The 17,333-nt window shown below is 41.7% G+C and overlaps 1 protein-coding gene across 7 annotated transcripts in view; it reads right to left on the bottom strand.

The window, feature by feature from the left end:
• LOC128878347 (ral guanine nucleotide dissociation stimulator) overlaps positions 1-17,333 on the bottom strand; it is a 43,792-nt gene that overhangs the window by 19,910 nt on the left and 6,549 nt on the right. For 2 of the 7 annotated variants that reach the window (XM_054126479.1, XM_054126480.1), the window contains exon 1: positions 5,079-5,817. The exons of 3 other annotated variants lie outside the window; for them this stretch is intronic. Coding sequence is in view for 2 of the 4 variants with exons in the window: in XM_054126478.1 (XP_053982453.1) it covers positions 4,970-4,990 (21 nt within the window). In the remaining 2 variants the exon portion in view is untranslated. Of the gene's footprint in view, positions 1-4,969; positions 5,006-5,078; positions 5,818-17,333 lie in introns of those variants that run through there. 2 more of the 7 variants (XM_054126478.1, XM_054126475.1) reach the window with 2 other exon arrangements.

Genomic DNA, 17,333 nt, shown 5'->3' with positions numbered 1-17,333 from the left:
AAATTCGGTTCGCGTTGAAATTTTTCCATATTTCGATATCTATCGCTGATGACGTTGCCATAATATTCCGCTAATTCTTCTCTCGATGGACCCAACGAGCGCTCGAAACAACCGTCGAGCGATTACTGTTCACCCTTCTTATTCAGACTCGGATATAAATGTATCCAAGTCCGTATTCGCTTTGTTAGACTCCCTACGAAGAGTGGCAGCCGCGCTCGGTAAATACGTAATATGAGGTCACGGTGTTAATACGTCACGTTGTTCGCCACAGGACGTAAGCATTAACAGGACTGTTTGTACACAGCTTCGTCTGCTGGTCATGCTCGGCAACAGGTTCGAGGCGCTAATCGATGCTCGCGAGTAGAACAACTTGCTTCGCGCGAGAAAATATTTTCGCACGATCGCGAATCCTTTTTTCGTATAAATAATTAATCAGTCGACGTTACCCGACGTTTGCATGCTGCTTCGCTCTGGGCCGCGACAGCGACGTCAGCAACGAATCAGAACCGCGAAATATTTAGCCGATCGAAAAGTTTGGACAGACGACAATTTCACAGCGATAAAATTGTACTCGTCGATTGCGAGAAAAGGATCGAAATGGAAAGCGATAATTAGTGGCACGTCAATGCACGACGTTATGAAATCACGGTAAGAAGAAGCGAGAAAAAGAAACGTTATATCGAACGGAATATGACAAAGCCTTATTTTCCGAGTCCGTGACGTGTCAAAGGAAAACGCGCCACGCGATGATTTCATCCATGAAACTCGAACGGTTTCTTTGATTCTCTGTACAATAACGTCTGGAAAACGCGTGGTCGTATAACTTCTTGTTTGATTTAATGTACACACATAATATTATATATACAATGTTTGTGTATATACAATCAGTTTCATAAGTACTCGTACCTTCTGCATCTGTTCAAGAAAGTCTAAATTAAACAAATAAATAGGTTCGACGGTCTCAAATAAATTTCTCATTATGAATATATAAATGATTAAAACTTATTCGTGTACATATTCATAATGAAACGTTTATTTGGAAACGTGGAACCGTCATTTAATTTAGATCAGTCTTTTCGATTCTATGAAGTAGTCGCCTACAAGCCACAACAGGAATTTTTAGATTACCTAACATCAAGGAAAAGTTCTACGATATTCCTACAAAGAACATCATTCGCTTCCACAGTGCGCGATTAAATTCTAACTATAACTATAACTTTCCTCCCACTCCGGAAGCATTCACTTACAGTCTCCCGCCAAAATATCTAACCCACGCACCTCTCCCTCGAATATCCTCTATTCGACGCGCGAAGAATGCCAGCCATACACCCGCCTCGCCTTCGGATTCCCCGTTTCGCGAGGTGCACGCTACAATTAAATTCCTCCGACAGATAACGGCTCGTTGTCGTCGATAAAAAAAAAAGTGAAAGAAAAAGGTAGCCAGCCATGTGACCAGCGTGGATGTCACGGTTACGATTTGCATAGGCCGATCCGGTTTCGAAAATACGCCAACCTTGGCCCGCGGTTGTATCGGGCCGCGGTCAAACGAAGAGAAAGAACGTAATCCGGTCCGACGATTCCTCTTTGCGATTATCTCTCGGGCGAAAGTTGGCCCGTGGCCCGCGCGTTACCCGCGCAACTTTAATCCCGGAATCGCGTACGGTCCGATGGGAGATTCGTGCCAAGCAGGCCCGACGAAATTACTCTGTTTCCACGTTGGTCGACACCGCCGTTCGCACGTGCAACGAACTGCATCGCGCACCGGCCGATATGGAATGCGTTCGAGCGTGCATCGAAAGTTGCATCGAGCTGCTCGACTTCGGACTCGATCGCGATGGAATGGCACGTGGACCACCGCGAACCAAACGATCGTTCGACTTTTTAAATAAATTTTCCTTTCTAATGGAAATGGAGTCTCGACGATAGGAGCTCTCGGGGCGAAAAGATATTCCTAACGGCGAAAGGAATCGGGTGCGGCACGGTTCGATTAGAGGCTGGAATTTTTTAAGGGAATTTTATGTTTTTCTCTGACGCACCGCGCGTGAAAATTTAAAACTGACGGAGAAGGGTGACTGGTTGTATAGTCCTGTACAGCTGTATATGTGTAATTCAGAAGATGCATAGTTATATACAGGTGGATAGATGTTACCCAGGTACATACTACCATACTACGATAATTATGTACTTGAACAGGCGCGTTGTGTAATGCACTCGAGTTACAGCAGCATGATTGCACTGTAAATATACAGTTATATATTTCGACAACCATATAATTGAATATAAACGTAGAATAATCCAGTAATTGAATAGTTAATCAACTGTATCATTCTAGCGATACATAGAAGACAAAAAATATGAGTACATTCCGTAGACTTATCGAGCAACTAGGCCTGTTCGTCAAACAATGACCCAAAAATTAGTAATCGAAACGCTGACGAGGACCTTGGCGATTATTGGCGTCAACGGCACCTTTCCGCGACCATCAATTACCGATAACCGTCCCAGATACCACGTTTCGAGCCCGTAGCCGCTAATTTTTTGTTTATCTGACGAACATCTGTCGCGACGAGGATCGATTTTTAACGAGACAATTGCGGCGCCAATTAGGCCAAGAGTAATAAGCCGCGGCTACGGATTATGGGAAGCTGACGCGTAACACACGGTTAGTCATACGTCGCTAACGTGTGACTCCGCGATTATGCACGTGCAAAACAGCCGACTGCTAAGGTGTAGAGCATGTGCGGCGTGCAACGACGTACGTATCTGCATCAAACGCGTTCTTAGAATCAACGAACCTACTCGATGCGCACATGTGCCCTTACGTCGCGTTGATAAGAGATCACGTTTAGCGGAGTTCGCTATAAACGAAGACGATCCTAGGAATAAATTGTAAATAGAGTAAATGAGCGTTCTCGAGTTCGAAGACGTCGACATTGACGAAGACGGTCGTGGAAAGGAATTAATTGTTTATAGACCAGATGGTTGTTCTAGAAATCAGCTTAGGGCTTTTCAAGGTAACGCAAGAATCGAACCCAATCGACGTGCACATGTGTCTTTACGTCGTTTGGCACGTTGATAGAGTTCACGTCGATTCGAACGAATTGGTCGCGGAAAGGAATTAATACCAGACGGATTAATGGGTTGTTCTAGAAATCGGCATGGACTTTCCGGACAACCCAATATAAAGAATATTTGAAACCCTACAAGTTGACTTTGAACATTCGTGAAATAATACTCCGCAACCATAACGGAATATCTGGAGAAAGTAATTACACATTCTGAACGATCGACAGCTATGCAACTTATTCCTTCTGTACATAAAGGGCAAGGATAATGCATCGACGTATAAGCATGAAAAATGTATACGAGAGTCAACTATGGATCGATGGGATGTTTTAGAAATCGACGGATGGACTTTTTCAAGGCGTTCCTAGAACCAGCGAACCTGCTCGTTAGACACACGTGCTCCAATGTCACGTGTCCAATTGCTGCGATAAGAATTTACTTTTCAACCATGTAAAAGGTATAGCTCTGGGCAGTTTAAGCATGAACATGGTAGACAAATCGACTATGGACGGATCGATGAAACGTTTCGACGATCGATATCCTTAGTACCTTAAATTCTAGAATATTCAAGTGCCTGTTAGAGACAGACGGTCGAGTTGGAGAAGTAACTTTTCAGTCGAGTGTATATTTAGAAATCAACTTTCGGTGGATGGTTAAAAATAATACTCGTGACAAATTAAATTGTGATGGAAGCGTACGTACGTTTTGTCATCTAATTATTAAGCTACGTCCGCTCCGAATTCAACGAAGTTAGAATAACCGTCTCGCGAGTAAACACGGATAACATACTTTGGATATCATTATCAATTACAAAATGCAGGATTAGTCGCGTCTATTTTTCGTACTCCGTATCAGCAAAAGTTTATCGCGAGTTATCACCTGTGATATAATCGCGGCTCGATTGAACTTCATTCAGAGTCTCATTGATTGCGATATCAATATGGAAAAATCGAAGAGCAAAGAATCTATGTCTCCCTGTTGCGAAAAGTTTTGATAACGGCGAGCTTGCAAATACTGACTTAAGAGGAATCAAAGTGATAAATTCGTAATTGCGAGACGCCAATACGCGTGGGAATAAATTTAACCTTTCAATTGCGCTGGCCGAATTAACTCGTCTGTATTGATATATATATATTTCGCGATTAAGCTTCCTATTAAAGCAGTACTTTATCGGAACATCATATTGTTATTGTAAACATCAGTAGGGTGGGATGCAATTGACCACAAAAATTAAATACAATTTTTGGTGAAATAAACGCTAGTTAATTATTGCTTTAAGGCAGACTATTAATTCGCTACTGCGGCCAATCTTTGTGAACTATAAATATCAACTGGAGTGCTTGCAGACACAATATTTTAACTGATAAAAATTCCGATATGATAGGCTTGTCTACACACACGACCCGTTATCCGCAAAGGGCTAACATTGCATTTTCCTCGATGGAACACTCCATCTTTCGCAATGTTCAAACAATAACAAAGATTGTTACACGCTTTTATATAAATGTCTCAATGCTTGCTATCAGTTATCAATCTCGTAGCGATTTACAATTTTCTTCGAAAGGAAAATTAATACTCCCAGTGAAACGGAAAACGGAGCAGTCTTGATATCCTCGAGAAATCTTTGAGGGACACGGTGCTGTAGTACTTACAGAGATGGACGAAATTTTATTCGAATAACAAATTATAAATAAAAACTAGTACAAGCATACAATACACACGACACAACGCTTTCGTTACTTGAACGTGGAATACTAACTCGAGAAGCAGTTCAGATTGTAAATATTATTGTTCGAATGGTAGAAAGTAGTCGATCTTACAAATAAAAAAAATTAATTCCAAGTCGTACACACCGGCTCCTTAAATATCATCAAGGAGACACTTGCGATCCAACCGTGCTTACCTTTTGCTCGTCATTCGACATTTGTATATCCGAACAAGTATTTCGCCCATCCGATTGCTTCGTCTATCACGTCACCAGCACTCGAATAAAATCAGAATTATATTCAAACCTGAAGACTAAACGTGGAGCGGCTCGAGGTCCACCAGGTACAACTATCCTTCGGAGGCGAGCCTCGAGCTCTGACACCTGCTCCTCTCGTACCTTTCTCCCTCTTCGCGAAACTTAATCACGCTGCACACGCACACGAGGTCCGTAAACAATGTCGCCGAATCTCGATGCACCGGTCGCGAGGGGCGGCGCAGCTGGTACGCGTGAACGACCATACGAAAAGAGGAAAGAGAACTTAAATAAAAAATAAAAAAAATAAAAAAAGAGGATTGAAAAAAGTGAAAGGAGTCACGCGACTTCCCAACGACGAGAATGGTTCCCTGTCATCGAACCGCGCGGCTCGCCGTCCCGACAACGACTGACTCCCGCGGCAAACACGCAATTCGGCCGAGCCGGCTGAATGCAATCGAACTAACCACGCTCTTACGACGGCCACTAGCTTCCATTATCACCGTGGGCCGCACAGTGACGTAAATCTTCGGTGTCCGTCGAGACCTACGAGCGTCGCGGTTTTCGCGTACGCGTACTTGCGTAAATAAACGTATGGTCGAATCGCTCGAATAGTTCGAAAGAAACGCGCGTAGATAGAAAGATATTGCACAGGCGAACGACGACTCGTAGGTGGAAACGTTTGATAACTGGGAACGAAATTGCGACGGACCAACGAATATTAGAACGGATCCTTGAAAATATTAAAAGAGGTTTTTAGAAATTATAACTTGAAAGTATTCGGATATTTTCTTGCGAATGGTTACGTGGTTCGATTATTGTAACTATTGCGCAATTTTATAGTGGAATAACCGAATAGTCGTACACGTACAACTATGCAGTTCGATAACTTATGGCTGAAGAGTTAAATAGTATAGATGATATAGTTTATACGACCATATAGATGTATATACATATAGTTGCGTAACCATATTGTTGGCTATATGTATATTCATCTAAATGTAAAGTTGTATAGTTGTGCATTCGTATAATTACGTATATAGTTAGATTTATAATCACGTAGTATCACAATTCGTTCATTTCCTCCCTTAATAAATGTATAGTTCCACAGCGCGATAATTTTGAAACTGAATAGATGTACAGTTGTACAATTGGCCAATGTACATACACTACATAATTCGCAACTGAAATGAACAAGTATCGCGGTTCGTTGAAACGAGTCGCGATTGGAACAAACTTCGAGCTGGACGAATGTTTCGATTACTAGGTGCACTGTAATCGTGTTAAACACGGATGGCGGAACTTTTTTGTATATTTAGAAAAGCATTGTCGGAACGAGGGACGAGCCGGAGCGAAATGTGCAATTAAGACCAGGGCTCTCTTCAACTGCTTCGGGATCGCTGAACTTTGAATTACGAACGTTCCACGTAATACGAAATGCTCTTCCTAGCATTATTTTAAAACTTGGTAATTATAGCAACCCGCAATTTCCTACTGCCGTTATACATCTGTTTATTACTACTGTGCGTTGTAAATTTTAATTAAAACGTAATGGCACGTTCTATGTTAGTTTACTTATAATTGGCTGCAATGTTAACAGCGGGTGATTATTTTTCATTTTTCCTTTTCTATAGAATGAATTTCGTTACGTCGCCGATATTCTTGAAATAAGACACGGAAAATTAAACACAGACATCGGTCTAAACAATCGACCAGAATTTCGACGAGTATGTCAGAAGTCCCAGTATAGGTGTGAAAATTTGTTCTTTATGGTAAGCGTGCCAATTTTTATACCAATGAATTGTAAATTACTTCAAGACATATCTCTGCGACAGTTTCGTTTGTATTTTATACAGCCTTGTGAAACTTCATGCTTGGCAATAAGCATGAGTTCCTCGGTTCACTAGTTACGACACTGGCGTCTCTCGCACGGATAAAGTCGATCCATGACATTACCATCTGAAGGACCAACGTCTTGCACGATCGATAAACTCGATTTCTCCAGTGAAATTTAATACTATCGCGCACACTTACTCAAACTGCTGACAACAGTGGCATATCAATGAAACGCGTAGATAGTAATTTTTCCGACCGTTGAAATTTTATTTCCACCTTACATTAATCTTAACATAGTTATTCCCATTTATATCTACATGCCTATTATAAAATGAAATAAAATGAAATCTATTACTATAGAAGTGTTTGACTAATCAGGAAAATTGATCCCATTGGATTGATCCCATGGGATTTTCCCATTTCCGTTTACACGATACGCGATATGACATTCGTCATTGATTCCCGGGACGATAACGATATCGTTTTTTCATTTTTGTTTTCGGTATGTTTTTACAGCTCTAGATTAACTCGAATTATAGGAGCTCCGATCTCCAATCAGAAATAAATGCGTTTGCGCAAATCGTTCACTTCCCCGTCTTGTTTATTGATAAAAATTTGTAAAGTGCGTCAGAGAGGAAATACGATCGGATGACGTACGATTCGATGTAACGGGAATTAAACCGTGCGTCAATTATTATTAAAGGACATGCCTCCCATGTCGTTTAACATTAAATGCCAGCGCAATCGTGAGCTGAGCGATTTAAAATAAGCCGGCATATTTACTTCGAACATTCCGAATCGTTTTGAAAAAATTTATCACACGTTTAGAGAGGCTCGTACTATTTCCATGTAAAAATTCTGTTACGATACAGGGTGGTCCAAAAGAGATGGTTAATCATTGGTTCAGAAATCATTTATTTACGAGTTGCGGGAGATTTTAGTTAGAATGTTTTCTGTTTTGCAGCACGTTGGAGTAAACAAGATTGCACAGCGACTGTCATACGCGTTGGAAAAACTCGGACCTTTCACTTCTTTTCGCAACAGTGTCGAATTTCTTGTTTTAATTGCCTGTACCGCGCGAACTAGTAAACCAGAAGTAGATAAATAAGAAGATAAAAGCAACCGAGACACAAATAGATCAGCTAGAATTGAAAGTAGTTCGAATAACATTTTGATTCGCTTTAATGAGAAGAACCTCAACAATTTATTCATAATTCTGTATTGTTTCAAAGATTCTTCCAAAATAATTACGATAATATAAATAAAATATTCTTTATAATACCTAGTCGAAGCGTCTATAAAGAAATATAAACAGTGGCGAGGACAACTCCCGGAACTTTTATCGAGGTGGATTAAATAAAATGCTCGATTCGACCGAAAATTAATTTATTATTATTCCAGTTTCTCTTAAGCGCCGTTTTCCACGATTCGCATCGCATGTCGATAACGCCGCAATCATCGGGGCGATTACCACGAGCGCAGAAGAATTTGCGCGTGTCCCTGCGTGCGCGAGCGGTCGCCTTCGAACTGCTGGATTTCGTTTCGGTCACGCTTTCTACACGAATCCTGGAAACTCGACACTGTCTCCCACGGCTACACGTAATCGGGACGTTATCTAGATACGGATAAAAACCGTGTACCTCCAAGAAGGATATTTCCTTGGACACGTACTAGGGTCGGCAAACATTTGCTCGACGATAAGGTGATCCGACAATAAAATTCGGTCAGGTTTACTTACCCTTCAATTTCTATTTTCCTAAGGATTCGATGCTGGGAGTTGAAAATTGCTTTTGGGCATTTGGAGCAGGCCATGAAACGTAGAACTGGGATTTTGTTATTTAATCTCAAATTTTGTGAATGTATCGTTTGGCTCCGGTGTAATTTTTACTCGATAATTTTTAAGTCGTAGATTTTGATAAAAACCGAGCTAGTCTATATCTACATTATCAGTCACCAAAGGTCGGCAACTAATTTAATCAATGCTGGATACAAACGAACAACGATCAATTTAATAGCCAATCTTCGTTAACTATCGACTATCCATTAATTCGTCGTTTGAGTGACTACTTTTATTCGTAACTCGCAATCGTTCGATTAAAATTTGCCAGACACCGATAGAGATTGATTCTAGAAACTAGACCGACGTGTAATTCCTTTCTAAACGGAGACAGAGAAAACTGGCACAAGAAAATGTTGTACGGTTTGACGAGGTCTGTTTTCCAACAACCGTATTTCCTTGTGTCGATACACCTTCGAGATGCGACACCAATTCGTCAATATTATATATATTATCATTCCTACCCTCTGTAATAATTTATTTATCTCAACAAATTATTGGGTTGTCCGGAAAGTTTATGCCTATTTTTAAGAAAAAAATTCAAAGGCATATTTGAATTTTGATTTATATTTATTGAATTATATACGTACCATTTTGTTCCACAACTTTTCCACCTGTTAAGGAATGTACACATATTGTTTGTTTTCAGCCATTCCGATATATTCAGACCTGTACCGCCTACTAAAAATCGCCATGGACTTTCCAGACAGCCCAAGAGAAATTCATTCATTCGCAATTTTATCCATCGATTGCACCTCGCAACATTTACAATAATTTTAAAAGTAGGAATACACTCCTGGATCTAAATAAATAAAAATAACGAGCAAATAAAAAGTGCCTTGTTACACAAGAAAGTTCCACGAAATTTCGCGTTTACGACTTTACTGATTGTACGACACTGGACAGGTGTAAATCTTTCGAGGCGGAGCCGCCTTCGTGACGATAATAAAGTATTAAAAAGCGAAGAAAAGACGCGCTGGGATGCTGCTCGAGAGTATCTACCCCCGGAGAACCACCCTCGAGGAAGCCCGCTACTATAACGTCGAGATGTTTGCCCGTCTCCTCTGCACAATGGTCCTAGCGGAGAGATGGGGCGTAATTTCATTCCCCATAAAGCGCCCTGAGTCATCAAATTCGCCCTACGCTGTACCGAAGGGTGACAGGATCATGCGAGGGTGGCTCGAGTACAACATTCCAGCCTCTTTCTAACACCAGACCGTGAAACGACGTCTACGGAGATTTTTACGCGGACGTATTATCACGAATTACGCAATCTGTACTTTCTTTTACGATTATGTGTTCCCCTTACGAAGCAAGCGTCGTTCGCCACGTCTCGAAGCGGAAATTAGACTCGATGAACAACCAAATTGGGCGACGTCGTTTTCCTAATTCCTCGATTAAACTAAAATTATAAAAACGATATCGAAACAGTTCCCGCGACAACGATGAAAACTTCGCGTCAATTTATACCGTTGAATTAACTTACTTCCAATCACATTTGTCTCCTCCATCGGTCGATCATCAGCTACGCGTGCTCTGAAAGAGCCGCAGGTGCGTCAAGACCAGCTTCCGTTGAAAAGAATGCCTTTAGAACGCATAGAAATGCATGAAAAGCGTCGCAGACGCGGCGCAGTTCAGCAAGATGCACGTGACACGAACTTGAACGACTTGTAAACCGCGCTGAATCGATAAACAATTCCAACCGCTGGGCGAACAGTTATATTTCACTCGTTATCAGCGAACAGCTACCGGAACCACGCCGCTCGGCGCGATAAACGCGCGGTTGTGACGTCGTCGCTGCCGTGACGTGATCGGCCAACTACGTCATCGCCTCGCCACTCGACTCTTTATCTACAGTTGCGTACTGCACTACCGACCGAGATACAAATTGATTCATGGCGGGAGCACGGCATCAATGAGCGACGAATATTCAGTGGGTTGAAGAGGCACTTGTCCGCTTTACAAATGTACTCGGGTACTTTCATGATGAACATTTCTTGTAAATTCGATAGAATTAAATTTGAGGATTGATCGATTGGATTTACGATTTAAAATGGACTCGATTATAGATCGGGTTTCTAAAAGACTTAAGGTCGATTCAGACTATACGACACGGATCGGGAACGGACACGGACCGGCACCGACACGACAAAACATTAAAACACGCGTTTTAATGGAACTATTCACACTTAACAGACACCGACCTGAACGTTCCGTCAACGGAAATAGTGTGAATAGTTCCATTAAAACGCGTGTTTTATGTTTTGTCGTGTCGATGCCGGTACGTGACGATCCGTGTCGTATAGTCTGAATCGACCTTTAGGCCGATCGCACACGGGCGCAACTGATCAGTTTCAAATCACTCTGAAACTAGTTGCATGCGACCGTGGATTTAGGTAAAACAAAGATAGTAGAGTAGGTAAAACAAAGAGCGCAAACGGTTTGCAACACTAATTTCAAATCGGTTGCGCCCGTGTGCGTTCGGTCTTTACGTGTTATTTTTGGTTTTAGTTAGAAAATTTAGTTAGATATCGCATAAACGATCCTTCGATCATAAGAAAATTATACATCACCAAAATTTCTTTTAGAATGGAACCCATCGCGCGTTAGCAACTCAACCACCCAGCCTAGCATTCGACGCGGGAAAGCTTTCGATCACTGACACCGCCAAGTGGCCCTTTAAGGGATGAAAACCCAGACGGAAAGGTGTTTGAACCGCAGGACGAGGATATTTCGAGCAGCAACGGTTTTAAGAGCGAGACGGAGGGTCCCGTTTTTCGAGGGGCGAGAAACCCTCCGAGTATCGATTTTCCGTCGAGCCCTCGTGCTCTCGTGCAGACTGACACGAGTGGTCCGGTTCGCTGCGCCAAAGCTAACGAGATTTGCTGTTCGGCGAGCTGCGAACACCGCACCGAGAAACGGAAACGAAACGTGCCGGCGCACGGTGGCATAAAGTCACGTACGACGAATCGGCCAGTGTGCAAACACGCCCGCCAAGTACGCGAAAACAACAATTTTCGCGCGTCGAGCCCCGACGCTCCGTGGAAATCCGCGCTTTGGCGGGCGACGGTCGACCGCGAGGGAAGAGATATTTTCGTGGCGTTCCTTCTAACGAAATAATACGCTTCGAGGCAGAGGAGGCAAACTCGACTGTTGCAAAATAAGAGGAGGAGCTTTCGAACGCTGGAGCATGGAAAATTAATCACGGCGAATGGGCGACATCGATGAAATGCAAAAATGATTTCGAGGATTCCAGATATACGACGCGAGATTGTACCTTTCTCAAAAAGGTATGGAAAATTAATTACGGCGGACAACTTTGATTGAATGAAAAAATGATTCCAAGAGTTCCAGATCTACGACGTGAGTTTGTATCTTTCCAGAGAATCCAAAAAGAAAATTGATTTGTAAAAGAGATAGACTAGGCCTCGTTAGACATCTCTCTGTACAAAATGAAACGGTGTCAGACTACTTTCGAAGGAAATGACACGATTATTGGCACAGTTGACGTCGGAGGCCTTTCGAGAATCGCTGGATCGGGAAGAAATCGGTCTGCGCGATAAATCTGCGCGAGAGGACCGAGGAGTTAACGAACACCGTCGTCTCTCGTTGCCCGGGGCTAAAATTTTATCGTACACCCGAACGTTTGGCTTTCTAGCCCGCGTTTCGTATTGGTGCACGCGCACAGGCCATCGCGATGCTACGAAAGTAAACGGCCTTAGGAGCGACAAGCGCGAGCCGGATCGTAATTACTCCTGGCAGCCACGGGAGTCCAAAAGCGTGGCTATGAATAACGAGGTTGTTGCTCCATTGCGATGACACCGCTACTCCTGGAGTAGACGATAGTGGTGTCGAGTAGTTTTTCATCTTTCCGACAGAAATGGAGAAACTAGCAGCTGGTAGGATTCTGTTTGACCTTCCAACGCAGGGTTTCTCGAACTTTAGCTTCTCGAGGACCACGGCAAGAAAATTCTTGAGCTGCCTTGAAGTGAAACGGTGTTTCAAACATTCGTGAATCGTACCTCGAAAAGTCTTTGACGATAAAAAAATAGTAGACATTTGATTTGCTTTATTTCGATCATTTCCAGGGAGAATGGACTCGTTTTTCCGATTGCATTAGAGTTGGAAAAACTAGGTAACGGTGGCGCCAAGCCAGTAATTATTGTATCTGGGCCACCTCTGATACACCGGTTTCACTGTAATTACGTATTTATCCTTAATTCTTCCCACATTCTATAAATTCTCTTATTTCACACTTTGAGTAATTATGACGCGATAAAGATTCATTATAATTAGCAGCATTCTGAGTTAAATTTTGATCGATATAATTTGCCACTAATATTCTCCCTAATAACTGCATCGCTCATTAATTAACTTCAGAAATGTCAAAAAGAAATTCTTCAGTTCTACAAGTTTAAAAATTTTAGAAAGTTCCTCGCAAGAAAACAACCACAATTCGTTTCACAAAAAGTCACGAAAGAAACTCAAGTTTCATCCTCCTCTAATCTTAATCCTAATCCTCCTCAAGAATCCCTAAACAGTACGTGTAATAAACTGAACGGATTTGGAGATGGAAATCCGTGAAGAATCCCCGGTATCTCGAGGGCGAAACTAAAATAATCTCGAAACAGATGGTTCGGGAACGCACAAAAACACGGGAACATTCAGTCCGAATGAGCCAGAGATCTCCCCATAGAAATATTCGCATGAAAGTGGCGAGGAATCGCGATTAGATCCTTGTCGGGTCGTGTCGTCGGTCGCGAGAGGTTTTCTCCACTTTCACACGAGAACGCACGAAAACACGTGTTCGACGATGGTGCTGCCGTCTATGCGGATGTTCCCAGCCATTCGTCCCACCGAGAAACGTTCTCTCTCCTCATGTACTCCTAAGCAATTGCGAATGTAATTAACGAGGTGGTAACCCGGCGTTGTTCACTATGGCTTCACCAGTGAAAAAGATGTAAAAGATGTTTACAAAATATAAGGTGAGAGGTACACGAAGGCCTCGAGTGACGAATCCTCTTTTGGGGGTGGGTAGATGATCGAGACTCCTAGCTTTGACTTCTTCCAAGTCAAGAAATAAACTTCCTTACATAGCTTTTTTTTTACTATGGCTTCACTGATGAAAAACATGTTAAATGGTTACAAGATATAAGGTGAGAGATACACGAGGGCCTCGAATCATGAATCCTCGAGACTCGTAGCTTTGACTTCTCCCAAGTCAAGAAATAAACGTCCTTACATAAGATGAGAATTCTACCGAGATTTAAAGTATGCTACCTCGATTAATTCTCTTCAGGGCTTGCTCTTCCGATACTAGGTCTTCAGTCTTCCGATACTAGGGAAGGTTCTGGCTTTGATCTTCGAAGGCCATGATCAATGGTCTTCTGATCTAGGAATTTACAGGCATTGTTCATCTTCAGAAAAAATCCCACGCGCCTCCGATACATGCTCCACCGATCAAGTCGTCCACGAAAACAACAAACTCGCCGTTATTACGGCTGGAATTAATTTTCCGGTTCTGTGATCCCTGTTGCGATCGCGGCGCACAACGAATTCTCGCTTTCGTCGAACAGGCGCGAAATTGCGGCCAAATTGCACCGCTCGGGAAACCTTGACGAGTCTCAGATCTGGGCGTAGGAGTCGTGACTCACGAAGACGACGCGCGATACCACGCACGGCACGACCCAGAGCCGATCGGTCTCGCGATGGACAAAAGTCCCACCTAACCATTCTATGTTAAATTGGACAGTGTTTGAATCTTTTATTTTATTGAAATTTAAATGCGCGGAGTGCTGGCATTCTTCGTCCTATTTGTCCTAGATACTTTTTGAATTTTTTGACGTTGAAATGTGGGTAAATTGTAACGTCTTCGATTTTGAATACTCCTCGAAAATTTTGTATTGTATTTGTATTATGAAGTCGAAAATTTCGCTCCAAGAAGAGACCGACTTGGCATGGAACGACCTCACGACGCCATGAAAACACACCGTGAAAACACGCCGTGAGTTACAACGGGCCAGGTGGGATGTAACAGCTCGGCCACAAGAAACGTGATTTCGCGGAGATCGTAAAGAGCATCTGGATAACGCGGAAACGATACTGCAGCGAAGGTCGGATCTCTTGGAACAGTTAGGAGGTTCGCGTCCATCGAGTATTCGATGATAAACTCCGTTCCTGATTTTCCTCGTCCGTTCCCCCTTTTGGTATAAACGACTACCAATAATAAGCAAGGTTTTCACATCGGATAAATAATTGTATCCAGATGAAAATTTCAAATAACAAATGAAAAATAAAAACCTTTCCGTTCCTTGCTCGTTGAATAAAAATGAAACTTCAAGTTGTATCGAATATTATAAAGTAAATGATGGGATACTTGATTAAACAAAGAAGGAAAAATCTAAATGCTTATGCCTCGTAACTACTCCACTATGTATGACTATTCCATCTGAATCAGCATACACGTGTTCGTCAATTTACCCATGATCATTACACATCCTACGTCAATTTACTTTCATCTTCTAACGATGCTCGAAATGACTAAACACTCTATTGTATCCCTTAAAAGTGTCTCGAATCATTTTTGCCAAGTTCGTTCATTGAAACACACGTTTCCATTTTCTGTTCGTTAATCATTCCACTGGTAATTAGACGAAAAATGATTCATAGACAAGCTTTCATGCATACTGATTAAAGTATGGTAATTTTGCCGTCTCGGAAGAGCTATCATTTGTTTACGTTTCGGCTTTTTGTCACTTTTATAAAATTTAGAATTTTATTATTATTATCATTACTATCGCTATTTGGAAAATATTTCTTTGTTACGATTGGATGCCAGTTCATCCCCGATTAGAATCGACAAAGCAGTCAGAGACGATTTAACGACGGCAATCAAATCCAGCCATTTGTACAAACGTTTAGCTTTCGCAGCCGATAGCAATTCCACCAATGTCAATAAGAAACTGCTCGGCCACGAGACTGCTTTCATCATCAACATCTGCGAGTCTGGCTTTTGCATACGCGACTACGACGTGTTTAATGAAAACCACGAGATTGGTTTTCTTTTTTACGATTTTCCGCCAAAAAAAAATCAGACAATTCTCTTCGCGCTGTCTCGTCGTATCTCGAAACCGCGATAAAAAGTCTCAAAGCAGATCTGCTGACGTAAAACTGCCAAAGGAAACGTTATTGAAACTCGACAAATTAAATCGTTAGAAAATTTACATAAATCTAAAGGCGAGAGTGACGCAGAATAAACTTAGTCATTGTTTATATGCATTTAAGAGTATTTCAACGCTTATTAAGTAATATACGTCGTCTCTAATAAGAAAAATTAGTTTTCCTAGGAATCGTGGTTCTATTATTTTTACCGATAATTTTCAACGAACGAGCTAATGAAATTTTGCAAAAATACCGATCCTCGGCAAGTATCGTACGTTTACAAATATTTGGAATTATAAAATACTAGGTTGATCTTTACATTCGTAATTTCCTGCATCGACCGTGTAAGTGTCGTCAATCGTATTTTGACCGACGTTCGGTGGCCAGACATACGATGTAGGTTTAAATATCGTAACCTTCGTCTCGTCGAGAAACTCGAGTGTCCTTCATCGTGACAGAAAATCGCGTTAAATGCTTTAAGTGGATCTAATATCTCAATCCCGGCGAGAGCTGAATCCTCCGCGGGACACGCGAGCCGAGAGATTATGAAAGAATTGTTAAGACCTGCATTCTCATAAGACCGATGCTAATCATTTTCTACGGTGCGCACCGAGATAGATGGAATCTTGCTTGATTCAATTTTCCAGTTTCCCTAACTCGGAGATGCTATCGATTTTAATTGGGGAGAGTGTTCGTCTTAATCGACGACTAAGAATTAAAAAGCACCATTCATGGAACGGTAAACGACAGAGCTACGGATAATTAATTTCTATTTTTTGGAAGCCTGAAAATTATAAGGATTAATTCAATTCTAAACGGTGATGAATTTTTGTTGATGTCAAATTTAATTCCGAAGGTGGTAGTAATTTTGGTGGATATAACGACTCACTCTCCTATTAACGTAAGTTGCGTTTCAAACGTAAAATAGATTTCTCTGAGGGTTTATGGCTATCCTATAAGGAAATATCTAGTTCTGTGGTTTGCTCAAATCTACAAAAAGATATCGACATTTTAAGGATAATAAACACTTCAAAACTGCTGTTAACTCTAATCTGAATAATACCGTTTTAGAAAGTGAAATCTCCTACTGAAAAAAAAATCGAAAACAATAAAGGACATCGACGAATGATTTAAGCAAAAGTTGCACCTTTCTTTTTACTGTTTACGAAACCAACCAGAAATGATTATACATATAAAGAACGATTTAAAAAACAAGATCCTCGAAAGTACATATAAAAAAAGATACAAATTCCGAACATCGTAAAAATTCGATCAGGACAGAACGCTTAGAAAAGATTGTCAGCTTAGAACGTCGAAAAGGCCCAAGTCTGTATCGATTTCAGTTGTGGAAAAAATACGATCGTCCGCGTAGGTATGTACTTTCACATTTTCATCGTCGCTCATAAGTCGACGAAGAGGGAGAGAAAGAGAGAGAGAGAGAGAGAGAGAGAGAGAGAGAGAGAGAGAGAGAGA

The sequence above is a fragment of the Hylaeus volcanicus genome, chromosome 6 (assembly GCF_026283585.1).
Source record: "Hylaeus volcanicus isolate JK05 chromosome 6, UHH_iyHylVolc1.0_haploid, whole genome shotgun sequence".
In the NCBI taxonomy this organism is placed as follows: domain Eukaryota; kingdom Metazoa; phylum Arthropoda; class Insecta; order Hymenoptera; family Colletidae; genus Hylaeus; species Hylaeus volcanicus.
This window is presented reverse-complemented; position numbering and strand designations above follow the sequence as displayed.